Source organism: Budorcas taxicolor, chromosome 2, assembly GCF_023091745.1.
Source record: "Budorcas taxicolor isolate Tak-1 chromosome 2, Takin1.1, whole genome shotgun sequence".
NCBI classification, from domain to species: domain Eukaryota; kingdom Metazoa; phylum Chordata; class Mammalia; order Artiodactyla; family Bovidae; genus Budorcas; species Budorcas taxicolor.
This window is the reverse complement of record NC_068911.1, coordinates 116224994-116245049: the sequence shown is the minus strand read 5'-3', so window position 1 is coordinate 116245049 and position 20056 is coordinate 116224994. Positions and strand designations below refer to the sequence as shown.

General features: G+C 40.5%; 1 protein-coding gene across 1 annotated transcript in view; it reads right to left on the bottom strand.

Moving 5' to 3' along the window:
- The window catches only part of EPB41L5 (erythrocyte membrane protein band 4.1 like 5), a 155703-nt gene that overhangs the window by 25429 nt on the left and 110218 nt on the right, over positions 1 to 20056 (bottom strand). The window contains exon 17 of the mRNA XM_052659770.1: positions 15343 to 15440. Within this exon, the coding sequence (XP_052515730.1) occupies positions 15343 to 15440 (98 nt within the window). The remainder of the gene's footprint in view (positions 1 to 15342; positions 15441 to 20056) is intronic.

Here is a 20056-nt window from a genome sequence, read left to right as displayed (position 1 = left end):
TGCAAAAAAGCAAAGTGGCTGTCTGAGGAGGCCTTACAAATAGCTGTGAAAAGAAGAGAAGCAAAAAGCAAAGGAGAAAAGGAAAGATACAAGCATCTGAATGCAGTATTCCAAAGAATAGCAAGAAGAGATAAGAAAGCCTTCTTCAGCGATCAATGCAAAGAAATAGAGGAAAAAAACAGAATGGGAAAGACTAGAGATCTCTTCAAGAAAATTAGAGATACCAAGGGAACATTTCATACAAAGATGGGCTCGATAAAGGACAGAAATGGTCTGGACCTAACAGAAGCAGAAGATATTAAGAAGAGGTGGCAAGAATACATGGAAGAACTGTACAAAAAAGATCTTCATGACCCAGATAATCATGATGGTGTGATCACTCATCTAGAGCCAGACATCCTGGAATGTGAAGTAAAGCGGGCCTTAGAAAGCATCACTATGAACAAAGCTAGTGGAGGTGATGGAATTCCAGTTGAGCTGTTTCAAATCCTGAAAGATGATGCTGTGAAAGTGCTGCACTCAATATGCCAGCAAATTTGGAAAACTCAGCAGTGGCCACAGGACTGGAAAAGATCAGTTTTCATTCCAACCCCAAAGAAAGGCAATGCCAAAGAATGCTCAAACTACCGCACAACTGCACTCATCTCACATGCTAGTAAAGTAATGCTCAAAATTCTCCAAGCCAGGCTTCAGCAATACGTGAACCGTTAACTCACTGATGTTCAAGCTGGTTTTAGAAAAGGCAGAGGAACCAGAGATCAAATGCCAACATCTGCTGGATCATGGAAAAAGCAGGAGAGTTCCAGAAAAACATCTATTTCTGCTTTATTGACTATGCCAAAGCCTTTCACTGTGTGGATCACAATAAACTGTGGAAAATTCTGAAAGAGATGGGAATACCAAACCACCTGACCTGCCTCTTGAGAAACCTGTATGCAGGTCAGGAAGCAACAGTTAGAACTGGACATGGAACAACAGACTGGTGTCAAATAGGAAAAGGAGTACGTCAAGGCTGTATATTGTCACTCTGCTTAATTAACTTATATGCAGAGTACATCATGAGAAGGGCAGGACTAGAAGAAACACAAGCTGGAATCAAGATTGCCGGGAGAAATATCAATAAGCCCAGATATGCAGATGACACCACCCTTATGGCAGAAAGTGAAGAGGAGCTAAAAAGCCTCTTGATGAAAGTGAAAGAGGAGTGAAAAAGTTGGCTTAAAGCTCAACATTCAGAAAATGAAGATCATGGCATCTGGTCCCATCACTTCATGGGAAATAGACGGGGAAATAGTGTCAGACTTTATTTTTTTGGGCTCCAAAATCACTCCAGATGGTGACTGCAGCCATTAAATTAAAAGATGCTTACTCCTTGGAAGAATAGTTATGACCAACCTAGATAGTATATTCAAAAGCAGAGGCATTAAGGTCTGTCTACTCAGGGCTATGGTTTTTCTAGTAGTCATGTATGGATGTGAGAGTTGGACTGTGAAGAAGGCTGAGCGCCGAAGAACTGATGCTTTTGAACTGTGGTGTTGGAGAAGACTCTTGAGGGTCCCTTGGACTGCAAGGAGATCCAACGAGTCCATTCTATAGGAGATCAGCCCTGGGATTTCTTTGGAAGGAATGATGCTAAAGCTGAAACTCCAGTACTTTGGCCACCCCATGCGAAGAGTTGACTCATTGGAAAAGACTCTGATGCTGGGAGGGATTGGGGGTAGGAGGAGAAAGAGACGACAGAGGATGAGATGGCTGGATGGCATCACTGACTCGATGGACTAGAGTCTGAGTGAACTCTGGGAGTTGGTGATGGACAGGGAGGCCTGGCGTGCTGTGATTCATGGGGTTGCAAAGAGTCGGACACAACAGATCGACTGAACTGAACTGAACAGACACACTCATTCTAAACATTTTCTTAGCCTCAGATATAGCTTTTGTTCTGTAAAACTGGCCATCTGCCAACATACAGGATTACACATTGCACCGCTTGTTCAGATTTGAAAAAATTTAACTATGTGCTTCTTCTAATCTGGTTTTTCTTAGTGTGGTCTCCACATACCTGCCTCTGGGTAGGATCCCAAAATCTGAATGTTTAACAAGCTTTCCCATGTGACTCTGATATAAAACTTTGAGCATCACTAGTTTGTACTAGACTGTATCTTCCAAGACTACAGAATGGTTCCCAGTGATTGAAAGACCCTGTATCTTTTTTCAGTCATATATGACCCAGCAATGCTACTTTTGGGTACGCATCCAAAGGAAATAAATTCCCGATTCCAAATAGGTGTCTGCACCCCCATGTTCACTGCAGCATTATGCACAGCAGCCAAGACATGGAAATAACCTAAATGTACATCAACAAATGAAAGGATACAGAAGATGTAAAAGGCACAGGCACACACACGTAAATATACATACACAATGAAATATTGTTCCACCTTTAAAAAGAAGGAAATCCTGCCATTTTTAACAACACAGACAAAGCTAGAAGGAATTATGGTAAGTGAACTAAGTCAGATAGAGAATAACAAATACTTCATGGTATTACTTAAATGTGGACTCTTAAAGTAGATCTCAAGTGTTCTCACCAAAAGATAAACAAAAAGGAAACTAACTAAAGTGAGGTGAGGATGTGTTAACCGTCAATCTGACTGTAGGAATCATTTCACAATGTATACTTCTATCAATTTATCAAATGGCACATTTAAAATGCATTTAAACTTTGTCAATTATACCTCAAAAAGAGGCCAGGAATGTTAGGTCCATACATTAAAGTTTATTGGAAGTGGTCAAACAGGAGATGGCAAGAGTGAACATTGACATTTTAGGAATCAGTGAACTAAAATGGACCGGAATGGGTGAATTTAATTCAGATGACCATTATATCTACTACTGTGGGCAAGAATCCCTTAGAAGAAATGGAGTAGCCCTTACAATCAACAAGAGTCTGAAATGTAGTACTTGGGTGCAATTTCAAAAATGACAGAATGATATCTATTCGTTTCCAAGGCAAACCATTCAGTATCACAGTAATCCAAGTCTATGCCCCAACCACTAATGCCAAAACAGCTGAAGTTGAACGGTTCTATGTAGACCTAGAAGACCTTCTACAACTAACACCAAAAAAAGATGTCCTTTTCATCACAGGGGAATGAAATGCCAAAGTAGGAAGTCAAGAGATACCTGGACTAACAGGCAAGTTTGGCCGTGGAGTACAAAATGAGGCAGGGCAGAGGCTAACAGAGTTTTGCCAAGAGAATGCACTGGTCATAGCAAATGTCCTCTTCCAACAACACAAAAGACGACTCTACAAATGGATATCACCAGATGGTCAATACTGAAATCAGATTGATTATATTCTTTGCAGCCATAGATGGAGAAGCGCTATACAGTCAGCAAAAAATAAGACCGGGAGCCAACTGTGGCTCAAATCATGAACTCCTTATTGCAAAATTCAGACTTATTGAAGAAAGCAGGGAAAACCACTAAACTTAAATCCTTTATGATGACACAGTGGAAGTGACAAATAGATGCAAGGGACTGTATCTGACAGAGTGCTTGAAGAACTATGGACAGAGGTTTGTAACATGGTACAGGAGGCGGTGATCAAAACCATCCCCAAGAAGAAGAAATGCAAAAAGGCAAAATAATTGTCTGAGGAGACCTAAAAATAGCTGAGAAAAGAAGAGAAGCAAAAGGCAAAGGAGAAAAGGAAATATATATCTATCTGAATGTAGAATTCCAAAGAATAGCAAGAAGAGATAAGAAAGCCTTCCTCAGTGATCAATGGAAAAAAACACAGGAAAACAATACAATGGGAAAGACTAGAGATATCTTCAAGAAAATCAGAGATACCAAGGGAACATTTCATGCAAAGATGGGCAAGATAAAGGACAGAAACACCATGGACATGACAGAAGCAGAAGATATTAAGAAGAGGGGACAAGAATACACAGAACTATACAAAAAAGATCTTAATGACCCAGATAACCATGACGGTGTGATCATTCACCTAGAGTCAGACATCCTGGAGTGCAAAGTCAACTGGACCTTAGGAAGCATCAGTAAAAACAAAGCTAGTGGAGGTGATGGAATTTCAGCTGATCTATTTCAAATCCTAAAAGATGATGCTGTGAAAGTGTTGCACCCAACATGCCAGCAAATTTGAAAAACTCAGCAGTGGTCACAGGACTGGAAAGGGTCAGGTTTCATTCCAATTCCAAAGAAAGGCAATGCCAAAGAATGTTCAAACTATTGCACAATTGTACTCATCTCACACGCTAGCAAAGCAATGCTCAAAATTTTCCAAGTTAAGTTTCAATAGTAGGTGAACCAAGAACTTTCAGATTTCAAGCTGGATTTAGAAAAGGAAGAGGAACCAGAGATCAAATTGCCAACATCCATTGGATCACAGAAATAGCAAGAGAATTCCAGAAAAAAATCTGGAACGTGAAACATTCTGCTTCACTGACTATGCTAAAGCCTTTGACTGTGTAGATCACAACAAACAGTGGAAAACTGTTAAAGAGATGGGAATACAAGACCACTTAACCTGCCTCCTAAGAAATCTGTATGCAGGTCAAGAAGCAGCAGTTAGAACCAGACATGAAACAACAGACTGTTTCCAAATTGGGCAACAAGTACAAGAAGGCTGTATATTGTCACCCTGCTTATTTAACTTACATGCAGAGTATATTCTGTGAAATGCCGGGCTGTATGACTCACAAGCTGGAATCAAGATTGCTGGGAGAAATATCAATAACCTTAGATATGCAGATGACACCACCCTTATGGCAGACAGCGAAGAGGAACTAAAGGGCTTCTTGATGCAAGTCAAAGAGGAGAGTGAAAAAGCTGGCTTAAAATTCAACATTCAGAAAACTAAGATCATGGCATCAGGTCCCATCACTTCTCAGCAAATAGATGGTGAAACAATGGAAACAGTGAAAGACTTTATTTTCTTAAGCTCCAAAATCATTGCAGACGGTGACTACAGTCATGAAACTAAAAGACACTTGTTCCTTGGAAGAAAAGCCATGACCAACATAGATGGCATATTAAAAACAGAGACATTACTTTACTGACAAAGTTCCGTATACTCAAACTATGGTTTTTCTAGTAGTCATGTATGGATATGAGAGTTGGACCATAAAGAAAGCTGAGCGCCGAAGAATTGATGCTTTTGAACTGTGGTGTTGGAGAAGACTCCTGAGAGTCCCTTGGACTGCAAGGAGATCCAACCAGTCAATCTTAAAGGAAATCAGTCCTGAATATTCACTGGAAGGACTGATGCTGAAGCTGAAGCACCAATACTTTGGTCACCTGATGACAAGAACTGACTCATTGGAAAAGACCCTGATGCTGAGAAAGATTGAAGGTGGGAGGAGAAGGGGATGACAGAGGATGAGACGGTTGGATGGCATCACCTACGCAACGGACAGGAGTTTGAGCAAGCTCTGCAAGTTGGCGGTAGACAGGGAAGACTGGCATGCTGCAGTCCATGGGGTCGCAACCGGACACGACTGAGCAACTGAACTGACTGATGAAGGCAGGAAAAATAGCACAGCATAGCTAGTTCAATCACTCAGTTGTGTCTGACTCTTTGTGACCCTATGGACTGTATACTGCCAGGATCTTCTGTCCAAGAGGATTCCTCCCTTCCTCCTCCAAGGGATCTTCCCATCCCAGATATCAAACCCAGGTGTCCCACATTCTAGGTGGATTCTTTACTGTCTGAGACACCAGGGAAGCCCACAGAGGACAAAAGATCAGACGGCTGGATGGCATCACTGACTCAATGGACATGAGTCTGAGCAAGCTCTGGGAGATGGTGAAGGACAGGAAAGCCTGGCATGCTGCAGTCCATGGGGTTGCAGAGTTGGATATGATTGAGCGACTGAACAACAAGAATGGCTAGTTCAAATGCACTGACATTTTCTTTTCAGAGAGAACTACATTGTAGACTTTCTATTATTTGCTCAACATTTATATCTGCATATCACAGCATCTCAAAGCAACCTGCCACAGACCTAGGCAGATATTTCTCTTCCTGCCTATATTAAAAATCAAGGATTCAATGCACACATCACAAAAGTACCTGTGATTGTTACCATCTTTCTGAAGGCAATTTTGCAAAAGTACCAAAGGCCTTAAAATTATTTTTGAAATTTGACTTAACACTTCTGTCATGCCGAGTGGTTTTTGCAGGATCTTAGCTCCCAGATCAGGGATTGAACACGGGCCCGCAGCAGTGAAAGAACTGAATACTAACCACTGGACCACCAGGGAATTCCTGAACCTAACACTTCTACTTCCTAGGAAAATAATCAAAGATAATGCAGGATATTTATTTATAAGACTGTTTATCACAACACTGATTATGACAGTGAAAATTGGTGAAATGTCTAATAGGAGACTAAGTAAACACAACGTTGACCTATGCATGCCATTTAACTATTAATGATCATGTGTTATTGAAATAAAGAGATTACAATTGATTAGCTATAGAACCAGAGAAGGCAATGGCACCCCACTCCAGTACTCTTGCCTGGAAAATCCTATGGAGGGAGGAGCCTGGTGGGCTGCAGTCCATGGGGTCGCTAAGAGTCAGACACGACTGAGCGACTTCACTTTCACTTTTCACTTTCATGCACTGGAGAAGGAAATGGCAACTCACTCCAGTGTTCTTGCCTGGAGAATCCCAGGGACGGGGGTGCCTGGTGGGCTGCTGTCTATGGGGTCGCACAGAGTCGGACACGACTGAAGCAACTTAATAGCAGCAACAGCAGCTATAGAACAATATTATTGCATTTTTAATTTAAAAAATATTTATCACATATCAATGGCTGGAAGTATGTATCTTTAAAACGTTAAGTATAGTTATCTCTTAGGACTGGGATAATGGAAGTTTTATAATTACTTGCTTTTTAAAATCTACATTTTGTGGGGAATTTCCTGGCAGTCCAGTGGTTAGCACTCAGCACTTTCAGCCAGGGCTCAGATTCAATCTTTGACTGGGGAACTAAGATCCTGCAAGCTGCACAGCATGACCAAAAAAACCCAGAAATAAACATAAATAAAATCTGTATTTTGTACAATTACCTTCCATGTATATAAAAGAAAAAGATTACTGAAATACAAGTTCACTGTAATAGCTATAAAATATTTTCATATAGTTTTATTACAGGATGCAAATCCAACAATATCCAGTTACTATGCTGTTGATATATCTGCCTTGAAAGGCCAAAATGTGCCAAGAGAAGACCAAAATAATTTAAAACACACCCTGATTTCTAAACACCCCAACTTAGACCTGTTCTGACAAGACTAGATGCTCAAACTCTCCTACAGAGCAGTCCTCACTGTCAGAATCAGCTTAGTTAGGAGCTAATGTCAGGTTAAAGTGGATCCAAAGTCTACTTCAGTTTGTTAACGAGCCAGGGCTCATGTGCCTGCAGCACAGAAAGCCAAACTGACAGCAGGAGTTTGCAGAAAACTAGGGTTTATCTGTAGGGCACCAAGAAAGGAGAACATGCAGCTCACATACAAGAGATCAGAACTCCCCAGCTTTCTGGCAAAGGTCTTTAAAGATGGTGTGAGGGGACAGGGTCCAGGAAGTGTGATCAGCCTGTGGACGTTCTTCTGATTGGTTGTACTTAGTTGCTCAGTCATGTCCAACTGTTTGCAACCCTACGGATGGTAGCCCAACAGTCTCCTCTGTCTGTGGGATTCTCTAGACAAGAACACTGACGTGGGTTGCCATGCTCTCCTCCAGGGGATTTTCCCAACCCAGGGATCGAACCCAGGCGTCCCACATTGCAGGCGGAGTCTGAGCCACTGGGGAAGCCCTCTGATTGGTTGGTGATGAGGTAATAGGGTGATGTCTTGAGAACCTCAACCTCCTGGCTCCAACCAGTCTGGGGACTACCTGCCTGTGGTCATCATCCCCCACCTGGGTGGGGCGGTCTTAGTTTTTGCAGAACAACTCAAAGATAGGCACAGATAGTTATCCACATCCCTTCAGAACGAACCAGGAGTCCTGTGACGCTCTTGTCCTAAACATTAACTGCTAGACTCTGCTCTTTGGAACATGGGGAAGGCCCAGGAGATTACCGCCTTTTTCCTACAAACAGGAAACAGGGATGTGGAGAGGCTTTTTGTACCTGGGATGACCCCACAGGGTCCTGTTTGGGGTCCAATTCTCCCTTTTCTTTGATGCTTCTCAATTCTGAGGGGAAAGGGGGTAAAATTAGGAAGGGAATCAATTTTTAGATAGATTAATCACAAACTCAGCAGGGGAAGTCAGTTTTAGGGGGATTTGGTTTCAAGTTCTGAACCAGAATGCCATTAGATCCAGACTCAAAACCACTCTTGAAAAAATCTTGGCTAGAAAACATAGGTAGGCCGTTTATACAGTCAAACACATAAGGCAAAGAATTGGTGTAAGTAGTAAAACTCAAAAGAACAATGGTACTTTTTTTTTAAACACAGAGAGATCTTATTTCTGAGAGCTCCTTCTTTAAATGCCTCAGAAAAATTGAAATTATTTAATTTTAAAAAATTATATAAGCCTTTTAAGTAAAGTGAAGTTCTTTTTAGCTCCAACTTTGGGAAGATGCAAAGAGTTATTTTAAGGTTGGCGTGGTTTACTCTTTTTGAGAATATAATAAAATTTGGACCCACTTTCCTGAAAAATATGTAACTGAATTAAAGCAAGAATAGGAGCTTCCTTGGTGGTCCAGTGATTAAGAATCCACCTTGTCCAATACAGAAGATGTGGGTTCGATCCCTGCTCAGGGAACTAGATTCCACATGCCACAGAGCAACTAAGCCCATGCACCACAACTACTGAACACAAGCACTTTAGAGCTTGTGCTCTGAAACCAGAAAGAAGCCCCTCACTCACTGCAACTAAGACCCACTGCAGCCAAAATAAACAAAAGAAAAAACAATACGTGTTCAATTGCATAGGGTTTAAGACACCTCTTATAATTATTCTTGGGTAGATCCGTGATCTGCAAGAATCCTGCTTTAGAAGAATAAATACAATTTACCTTGAATTTTTAATAAATATACACAAAGGTTTTAACCACTTTACCAGCAGTTAAATAGCCTGATTTCCAGACTTAAAAATTATTTTTTAAAACACTTGCACCAATATTAGTATAATATTAGTAATTACTGTTTCAGGCTTCCCAGTTGGCACTAGTGGTAAAGAACCTGCCTGCCGATGCAGGGGACACAAGAGACGTGGGCTCGATCCCTGGGTCAATATGATCCCCTGGAGGAGGGCATGGCAACCCACTCCAGTATTCTCATCTGGAGAATGCCATGAACAGAGAAGCCTGGTGGGCTACAGTCCATAGGTTCGTAAAGAGTTGGACACAACTAAAGTGACTTAGCAAGCAACTATTGTTCCAGCTGAAAAAGTTATGGCAGTGAGGGTAGCAGAATGTGCCATCCCCAAATATGCCACCTTGTGGCATGTTATTTTGAGCTGAAGGCAAATGAGAAGCAGCAGATATAAGAAAAGCTTTGTCCTTCTCCTATCTATCTAAAGGCAGGAGAGAAATTTACAAAGGAGTCCCTCCTTCCTTTATACTAGGAAAGACTAACATTCATCCCTGCAAACAACTCAAACTCTTATCATTGAATAGCAAGGACTCAAAGCTGCGTAAGAAGCCTTACTTCTGTTTACCCTGCTTTTCCTTGAACCCTCCCCTAGACTTTTCTTTCATTTGACTTTAGCTGAAGATGGAATTTAACTGGAATTCTAAGCCTGAGAGTTATTCATTCTCCCCTGGTATCTCCCATCTGTACATGAGGTACACATAACAGTAAACTTCTGTTTTTCTCTTGTTAATCTGTCTTTTGTTACAGAAGTCTCAGCCAACAACTCAGAGAAGTAGAGGGAAAAATTATTTTTTTCCCCTACAGCAATTACTGTTAGAGAGTATTAGCCTTTGTGTTTGTAAAAGTATCATTTCTACTTACCTTACATAATACGCAATAGATCACTGATCCCTGGATAAGTGTGGCCTTTGTACGGCTAACATCTGAAGACTGACGCAATTTCCCAAAGGGAGGTCAGACCAACTGCCATACTTGTGTGTCCAAATTGAGGGTGGAGGGAAAGAAAGTTAACTACTTATAGAACCAAAGTGAAACACTTGGAGTCACTTATTTCAGGAACAGAATGAAGACAGCCAATGTAGGCACACAGAGGACACTTAACCTCATGGGGATGTACAACCCTTCCCAAAGGTTGGCACAGGACACCAGCCAAGCCCCCATGCAAGTCTGTTCATGGCAGCTCTATGCTTCCTTGTTCCCCTGACTCAGCTACTCTGATTCAAATAAGAAAGAAGACCACCAGGCAACTAATCAGCCGACAACAACAAATAACTCCTTATCCCATAAAAACCGCTTAAATTTGTCAGCAACTCAGAACTTACTATGTTCACAGTCTTGAGTTCTAAGGTTCATGGGTCAAAATCCAGGTAATAAATGCATCTTTGTCCTTTGTTTTCTTCAGAGTGCAGATTTTTATTTCTGATATACTTTTTGGTTATACCTTCTTAAGGTTTGGGTACAAAAAATAATCAAAAGATTAAAAGTGACAAAGATTATTCCAAGTCACGTGTGGCAGCAATATGCTGTAGTATTACACTCCCAACAAAAAGAGAAAGACAACCTACAGGTCACACCTGGCCCACCATCTGTTTTAGTAAGTAAACTCTACTGGAACGTGGCCACACCCAGGCCCACATGATGCCATGGTGGCACAGTTGAGTACAATGACAGAGGCTGTACGGCTACTATGACTTAAACATTTACTGACCTTTAATGAGTGGTCAAAAGAACACAGTCATCACGCCTTTCTTTTAAACCTTTACACTAAAAACCTTTACACTAGCTGTGAAAGGTCATGCCTTAATCATATCCCCATCCTCACTAACAAATGCAGCTTATATTTTGTTACTTTAAGCATTTTAAAAATTTTCTGATCAAGGACCAAGAAAAAAAATATTCTTCAAATTTGAAGATAAAGAAAATTCTGGAATTGTCTCAAGTAATTAAGAGGAGGAAGGTAACTCAAAAGTCTTCAAGTCTTGACACAGCATAAGCCCTAAAGGACTCCAAAGACACAGATCAGGCAGACACTGTGAACACATTCCCCATACCAGAAGGCACCCAGAAAGGGGAAGAATTCCAACAATGAACCCAAGATTCAGGGTGTCCCAAGGTGACAAGAATGCCCCAACCTCCAAGTACATCCAACCTCCAAAATATCCAAAGGCTGACATTAGCCTTAGCCTGAGGAACTTCCCACCTTAGGGAATCTGCTGCATTCTTAGCTATCTGTTCGATTCCCAGGTGTGTTAGGATGTGTTTTCTTACACTGAGGTGAAATCTGCCTAATTTCATCACTCACTGACCTTAGCTCTTCTCCAAGACTGTTAAAACACCAGTTATCAATACTTTACTTCCTGTTATATCATAGCTCCGCAGATAGCTGAAGTATTCTTTCCTGAGACTGCTGAGCCTCATTACAACCGTGCTTCAAGATTCTTAACTGTACTCCTTCTCTTCTCAAACCGCTTTAGTTTTCTGAAATCATGTTTATCTCTCTTCCTTTTTAATACTATGGTTGGAGCTCCCCTTTTAAGCCCTTTCAGTTAATACAACGGAGATGTTTCAGCAGTTACACTTCATGTTTACAAAATTCTCAAACTTCTATTACATTCTACCTCCTGATCCTAACCCCTAGATTTGTGTCAGACTTGTCATGATATATAGTCTTAAGTCCAATCCGTCATTCCAGCCTTTCAAAGTATTCATAGATCCTGATTTTGCCTTTCACACTGTACTTTCCAGTTGTTGCCATCTGAAAATTCATTAGTCTAAGAGCTTCTCAGTTACCCAATTTTTAGAGCTAAACATCCAACATCTGACACTTTGCTTTAGAATATATTTTATTTACAATAGGCTTTTCATCCTAAAATTACTATACTTAGTAAAGCTGATATTAAGATTAATTTGCATTCCTTAAGCAAACATTAACAGTTAGTGGCAGAGGGAGAGAAATCAGAGTGGATTAAAAGTGCATCACATAAATAAAACATGAATCAAGGGAACTTCCATGCTGGTCCAGGGGCTAAGACTCCTTACTCACAATACAGAGGGCCCTGGTTCAATCCCTGGTCAGGGAAAAAGATCCCACAAGCTGTAACCTAAAAGATCCCATGTGCTGCGACTAAGATCCAGCACCATCAGATATAAGAAAACACATGAATCAACTTGAGATTGCTGCTGTGTGGGTAAACAAAGGATGCTGCAGCCATCAAGCCAGTACATTTCAGCCCCTGGACAGGGAGCCCTGAGAACTCAGGACGGAGACAACCAACCAGCCCACTGTGAAGCCCATGTAGTAGTCAGCCTCTGCAGCCACTGTGATGGTGCTTCTGAGGAAACTCATGATGCTAGCCCCAGACAGCTGAACTGCGTATCAAGGAATGACTGCAGTGAGCCCAGACTCTCACATCTTCCTATACACAGTAAACCAAGGGCTTCCCTGACCTGCAATGCAGGAGATCCAGGTTTGATCCCTGGGTTGGGAAGATTCCCCTGGAGAAGGGAATGTAACCCACTCCAATATTCTTGCCTTGAAAATTCCATGGACAGAGGAGCCTGGCAGGCTACAGTCTATAGGGTCAATGTATTGGTTCAAAATTGGGAAAGGAGTACGTCAAGGCTGTGTATAGTCACCCCACTTATTTAACTTATATGCAGAGTACATCATGCAAAACGCTGGGCTGTATGACTCACAGGCTGGAATCAACATTGCTGGGATCATATCAACAACCTTAGATATGCAGATGATACCACTCTAATGGCAGAAAGCAAAGAGAAACTAAAGAGCCTCTTGATAAAAGTGAAAGAGGAGAGTGAAAAACCTGGCTTAAAACTCAACATTGAAAAAACAAAGATCATGGCATCCAGTCCTATCACTCCATGCCAAATAGATGGGGAAAACTGTTAACAGTGACAGATTTTATTTTCTTGGGCTCCAAAATCACTATGGATGTTAACTGCAGCCACAAAATTAAAAGATACTTGTTCCCTAGAAGAAAAGCTATGACAAGCCTAGACAGCACATTGAAAAGTAGAGACATCACTTTGCCAACAAAGGTGTGTACAGTCAAAGCTATGGTTTTTACAGTAGTCATGTATGGATCTAAGAGTTGGACCCTAAAGAAGGCCAAGTGCTGAAGAATTGATGCTTTCAAATTGAGTGATGGAGAAGACTCTTGATAGTCCTTTGGACTGCAAGGAGGTTAAACCAGTTAATCCTAAAGGAAATCAACCCTGAATACTATTGGAAGGACTGATGATGAAGATGAAGCTCCAATACTTTGGCCACTTGAAGCGAAGAGCTGAATCACTAAAGAAGATCCTCAGGGCAAGAGGAGAAGGGGGTGACAGAGGATGAGATGGTTGGATGGCATCACCAACTCAATGGACGTGAGTTTGAGTAAACTCCAGGAGACACCGAAGAACAAGGAAGACTGGTGTGCTGCAATTCATGGGGTGGCAAAGAGTCAGACATGACTTAAGAGACTGAACATCAATACACAGAAAAGTACTAAATTCCTTAATGTGAGATAGCTGGTTCTCTTTTATTAACACTAATCTCTTTATGATTATGACCAGGTCTTTGTTGCAAAAACTCCTATGAATCCGGGCTCATCCTCCCCTCTTTGAAGCAGTCTCTCAGGGTTATTTGAGATAATGTCTCCCAAGCTTGAAGTCCTAAGAAAGTCTGTCAAATAACATATAACTCTCAACTTTTAGGTTGTGCTTTTTTTTTTTTTCAGTTGACAAACTTGTACACAGCACTAGTTGAAGAGCTGAGGTAGGGTAGTCTGACATCTCTTATTTGTCAGTACAGCACTGAACTCTTTCTCATTATTTCTGCCTGGCATAGAGTAAGCCCTCACCAAATATTAGCTATTATCTTCCTAGCTATGTGAGCTCCAAACACTTCTTCATGGCACACCATCCTTCACCTAACCCTCTCTCATATTCCCTTTCCTGTCTTGAACCTACACTTGCACTCATTTTTCCAAGGTTTCATTACTAATCTAATAGATCCTCTGGTAAATATGCAGTGAATGTTGCCAAAAAAAACAAGCAGCCGCTCAATGAATTTCCTGTGCAACAATTACCCTTCAACTCCCTGTCAGGATTTACTGAGCTTCAATCTTCTTCAGGATCACTCCAGGCCGCCACTAAATTTCTGTCAAACTGCCAACCACCTAAGCTTTCATTGACAGCTTTCAGTTAACCCTCTGACTTTGACCCTGCATTTCCCTACCTTACAAAGACAGTAGAAAAACTGACAATGTGAAGGAAAGAGACCATATAATTGAGAATTACTGAGGGGTCAAAAATGGAAAGGCTTTCTGAAATTCAATCAGCTTCTCAAAGACATTTCAATGAAAAATGTAATAGGATGGAAAAAAAAAAAAGACATACTCTAAAGGACAGTTATAACAATGACTATGAAGGAAAGAAGAAAGTCACTCTGTGCTCCATACTGGTCTCTGAAGAAGTCCAGCTAGTTATCCAAGGATGAAAGAGAACTGCAAGTCAGATGTTCCTTTTTCATCTTTAAAATCAAGCCAAAACAAAATTCATTCAGCAGGTCTTTGTTATCTATTGCCTAGATATAGGTAAAAAAATAAAAGGCTGTCTCCAGATTATTACCTAAAATTCACTCTTCCATTATTGGGGACAATTATTTTTATCCTATTCCCACTTTAGTTACTGCTATAAGTTATTTAATGTAGAAATAATAAAAAAATTTAATTACAGTCAAATAGTTAATTGAGGCTTAACTGGTTTAACTGGTATGTCACCCCACCACATGCCTAAAGACTCCAAGAGGACAGGATGGTGAAGGGTATGAGGGATGATGCTTTAGTGTCTCATCCTCGGTAATTACAGCGCAGTTCCCTTCCAAACAAATCTGTTTACATTTTAAAAGTCTTTCAATTAATTTTTTCAACTAAATCAAGACTCACTGAACGTAATTAGAGAAGGGATGGGCTGAATCTAAAGGAAAAACATGAGATGACCTTATAATTCTTAACGTTGCTGTCCAAGTTTCCTCCTAAATATCCACAAATTTCACCTTTTAAAATTATATAACAAGTTTTAAGAGTTCAGCACAGATAGATTTCCCAGTGAAAGAAAAGAAAAAGTATTAGCTTTGGATGGAAAACATTTCTGGCAAGTCTGGGGCTGTATGACAGGCATGTGAAGGAGATCGCTGAATACCTGGTTGTTAATATTAACATTCACGTTGGGGTGAGGAGCTGGCACAGGACTGCTTTCCATTTCAAGGTGTTTGAGCTTCTCTGAGGAATCTATGAATGCTGGAGGAAAAAAAAAAAAGGAAAATAGCCACTTAGTCTGCCATGCTGTTACAGCTTGTAAGTGTACAGACTCAGGCTTTCTTCACTGCCTCCCCTCAATACCAGTTACCATCAATAAAAGGTAATAATCCAGATTACCTTGGACTAGACATTCCTTCTATAACCAGGAAACTCACCATTGATTTAAATAAGAGTTAACCTAAACAGGAACATTTCCTGTATCTGCTCTGCTCCAAAAATGCCACTCGATGTAGACCCTCCATGGCACAAGGGGTTAAGAAAGCTCACCAGCTAAGAGATTCAAAGAAAAGGCACAGAGCACCTGTGATACCACCCTTCCTTCCTAAGCACAACACAAGCTCCTCCTGCAAACCTTAGCACCTAGCCGTTTCTTCTCCCTGTTTCCTGACTGTATGGGGCCTAAAACTAAACTGATGAAGAACACACATTTATTAACTCACTGACTCAACCTATCACATACTGGTGACATCAGTCAGGCGTGATGCAGGACAGCATCTTATCTTCACTACCTGCAACCAGGCTGTACAATACAAGTAAAATCCTCCAACCACTGAAAAGATGATACATTAAATACAATGAATTCTATTTCAACTAACAACTGTTAGTTGTTCTTATTGTGCAGGAATCAATTTGGTAGAAATTTGAATTTCTACATTGTCCACATAACCGAAAAAGCTACTGAATGCTTAATAATTTCTAAGCAATCAAGGAGAAGAAAGGAGGGAAAACTATGAAGTCATTTCCTCTCAGTCAGAGAGATCTTCTAAAGTGTTCATCAATTAACTCTGTAAATCTACACATTAGAATCAGATTGGTAACTTTTAAGATATACTGATTCCCAGAGCTGACCCTAGAATAACAATATCAGATTTCTGAAGGTAGTTTTATGGCACTAGTAGTTTTTATTATTTTTTAAATTAATTTAATTGAAGGCTAATTATTTTACAATACTGTAGTGTTTTTTCCCATACATTGACATGAATCAGCCATGGGTGTACATGTGTCCCCCACGCTGAACCCCTCATCCACTTCCCTCCCCATCCCATCCCTCAGGGTTGCCCCGGTGCACCAGCTTTGAGTGGCACTTGTAGTTTTTAAAACCCTCTAGGTGATTTTAATGTACAATCAAAACTGAGAATCACTAATTCAACATTAATCTCAAAATCTTCCATATTCATTTTCTTACTTAATTGCCACCTCTTGTTTTTCTTATGCTTCAAATGATTTGACACTAAATTTTAACATGATGATGCTGGGACCACAACATTTTAGCTTATGCTATTAAATTAATACTGCTGGCTTGTGCTGGTGGGGGAGAACTGGTTAAAATAAAGCTTATTCTGCTATTTCTGTTTGGCTGAGAAATATCCTGAGACTGTAGGATAAATGCTTTTCTTTTTAAAATTACTATTTATTAACTATTTACCTAAGTCAATCAGGGTTTTGACATCATCACCGAAAGAAAATACAGAATAAATTGGACACCAAGATCCGTATCTTGGTATAAGACCTTAATTCTTAATATCAAAATGCTCTAGCTTCATTGATTGAGCAAATGTACTGAGTCTCAACTGGATAAGTCTTACTAATGAAACCCCTACATGATTCAAGAATTTCTTCTGTCATAACTTCCAACAGTATTTAAGTGCTGCTTGAATAGTTTCTGTAATGGGGGGCCCACTCACTGTAAGATATCTATTTCTGATATATGGCAAGAACAGTTTAAAAGATTCTTCCCTAAACTCATTTCAGTTTGGCTTTGCTATATTTTCAAACTGCTGATTCAAGATTCACTAACAAGGTGACATAAATTCCCTGATATAAAAGGCTTCTGAATATTTGAAGCTATTAAGTCTCACTTGGTCTTGTCCTTTCTAATCATTCTTAGTTTGTTTTACCAAATTCCTCAAAATCAATATAATCTCCTAGAAAGTGTGTACTAAATAAACGTCGTTTGTTCATACAACACTACTGCAGTGCTCAAAGAATTTTAAACACTTTTCAAATCCAGACAACTGTTGTTGTTCAGTTGCTTACTCATGTCCAACTCTTTGTGACCCCATGGACTGCAGCACACCAGGCTTCTCTGTCCTTCACCATCTTCCGGAGCTTGCTCAAACTTATGTTCATTGACTCAGTGTTGCCATCGAACCATCTCATCCTCTATTGTCCCCTTCTCTTCCTGCCTTCAATCTTTCCCAGCATCAGAGTCTTTTCTAAGGAGTTCACTCTTTGCATCAGATGGCCAAAGTGTTGGAGCTTCAACTTTAGCATCAGTCCTTCCAATGAATGGGCAGGATTGATTTCCTTTAGGATTGACTGATTTGATCTACCTGCAGTCCTAGGGACTCTCAAGAGTCTTCTCCAAAACCACAGCTCAAAAGCATCAATTTTCTGGTGTTCAGTCTTCTTTACAGTCCAACTCTCACATCTATACATGACTACTGGAAAATTCATAGCTTTGACTAGACAGACCCTTGTCAGCAAAGTAATGTCTCAGTTTTTAAATATGCTATCTCAGTTTGTCACAGCTTTTCTTCCAAATTAATTAATTTAATTAAAATTTTAATTTAAGCATCTTTTAATACATACAATGGACAGACATAAAATGAAAATAGAATCAGTGTTGCCATTCTATAAAAGAGACTTTTTATTTTAATCCTGAAAATACTTCACATTAAGCTAGTCTTGCTTCTGGCTGAATCTAAACACTGATGGACTCTATCTGTTACATATCACATCTTTCTAGTGACAAAGAGTGACTATTTCTAACAAGAGACAGAGTCCAGAGCAAGGCTGTGAAAACTGGAAAATAACCAAAAACAATTGCTGCAAAAAAAAGTACATGAGAAATACTGGCATTCCTTGGAGATACTGTGGGTTCAGCTCTGGATCACCGCAGTGAAGTGAGTCATGTGAATTGCCTGGTTTCCCGGTGCGTGTAAGTTATGTTTATACTATATTGTAGTCTACTTATTAAACATGCAGTAGCATCAGTGTTCTTGCCTGGAGAATCCCAGGGATGGGGGAGCCTGGTGGGCTGCCGTCTATGGGGTCGAACAGAGTCGGACACGACTGAAGCGCCTTAGCAGTAGCAGCAGCATTATGTTTTAAAAAATAATGTGCATACTTTAGTTAAAAAATACTTTATTGCTAAAAAATGCTACCCATTATCTGACAATGTAGGGTTGCCACAAACCGTCATTTTGCAAAAAAGCACAATATTTGCAAAGTATAATAAAACAAGGTGCTCTGAGTAACAGAGATGTTTTCTTAACCCGATAACTATTACTTTTAAAAAATCAAATTAGAACATCATTCTGAAATTATGAATAAATCAAAGCTAATTTATGTTTGACACCACCCTTATGGCAGAAAGTGAAGAGGAACTAAAAAGCCTCTTGATAAAAGTGAAAGTGGAGAGTGAAAAAGTTGGTTTAAAGCTCAACATTCAGAAAATGAAGATCATGGCATCTGGTTCCATCACTTCATGGGAAATAGATGGGGAAACAGTGGACACAGTGTCAGACTTTATTTTTGGGGGCTCCAAAATCACTGCAGATGGTGACTGCAGCCATGAAATTAAAAGATGCTTACTCCTTGGAAGGAAAGTTATGACCAACCTAGAGAGCATATTGAAAAGCAGAGACATTACTTTGCCAACAAAGGTCCGTCTAGTCAAGGCTATGGTTTTTCCAGTGGTCATGTATGGATGTGAGAGTTGGACTGTGAAGAAAGCTGAGTGCCGAAGAACTGATGCTTTTGAACTGTGGTGTTGGAGAAGACTCTTGAGAGTCCCTTGGGCTACAAGGAGATCCAACCAGTCCATTCTAAAGGAGATCAGTCCTGGGATTTCTTTGGAAGGAATGATGCTAAAGCTGAAACTCCAGTACTTTGGCCACCTCATGTGAAGAGTTGACTCACTGGAAAAGACTCTGATGCTGGGAGGGATTGGGGGCAGGAGGAGAAGGGGACGACCGAGGATGAGATGGCTGGATGGCATCACGGACTCGATGGACATGAGTCTGAGTGTACTCCGGGAGTTGGTGATGGACAGGGAGGCCTAGCATGCTGCGATTCAGGGGTCGCGAAGAGTAGGACACGACTGAGCAACTGAACTGAACTGAACTGAATTTATGTTTCCCAGACCTCAGACTCAGAATAACCATTTAAATATGGTAGATGTCAATAAAAACATAACATATAACATGCCAGAACATTTGTTTAACAATGCATTTGTAGTGGTTACTTCAGGAACAAAAGAACAGATTTTTAAAACCAACTGAAAGTGAAAGTAAAGTCAGTCATGTCCAACTCTTTGTGACCCTGTGGACTGTAGCCTACCAGGCTCCTCCATCCATGGGATTCTCCAGGCAAGAATACTGGAGTGGGTTGCCATTTCCTTCTCCAGGGGATCTTCCTGACCCAGGGATAGAACCCAGGTCTCCTGCATTGCAGGCAGACGCTTTAACCTCTGAGCCACCAGGGAAGCCCACTATCAGCAGTAATTCAGCATGTTCTATGAACCAGAAGCACTGTGAAATTTTTTATCATGTCTTTCTAAATTACTAAATCCCATTGCTGTATTTTACACT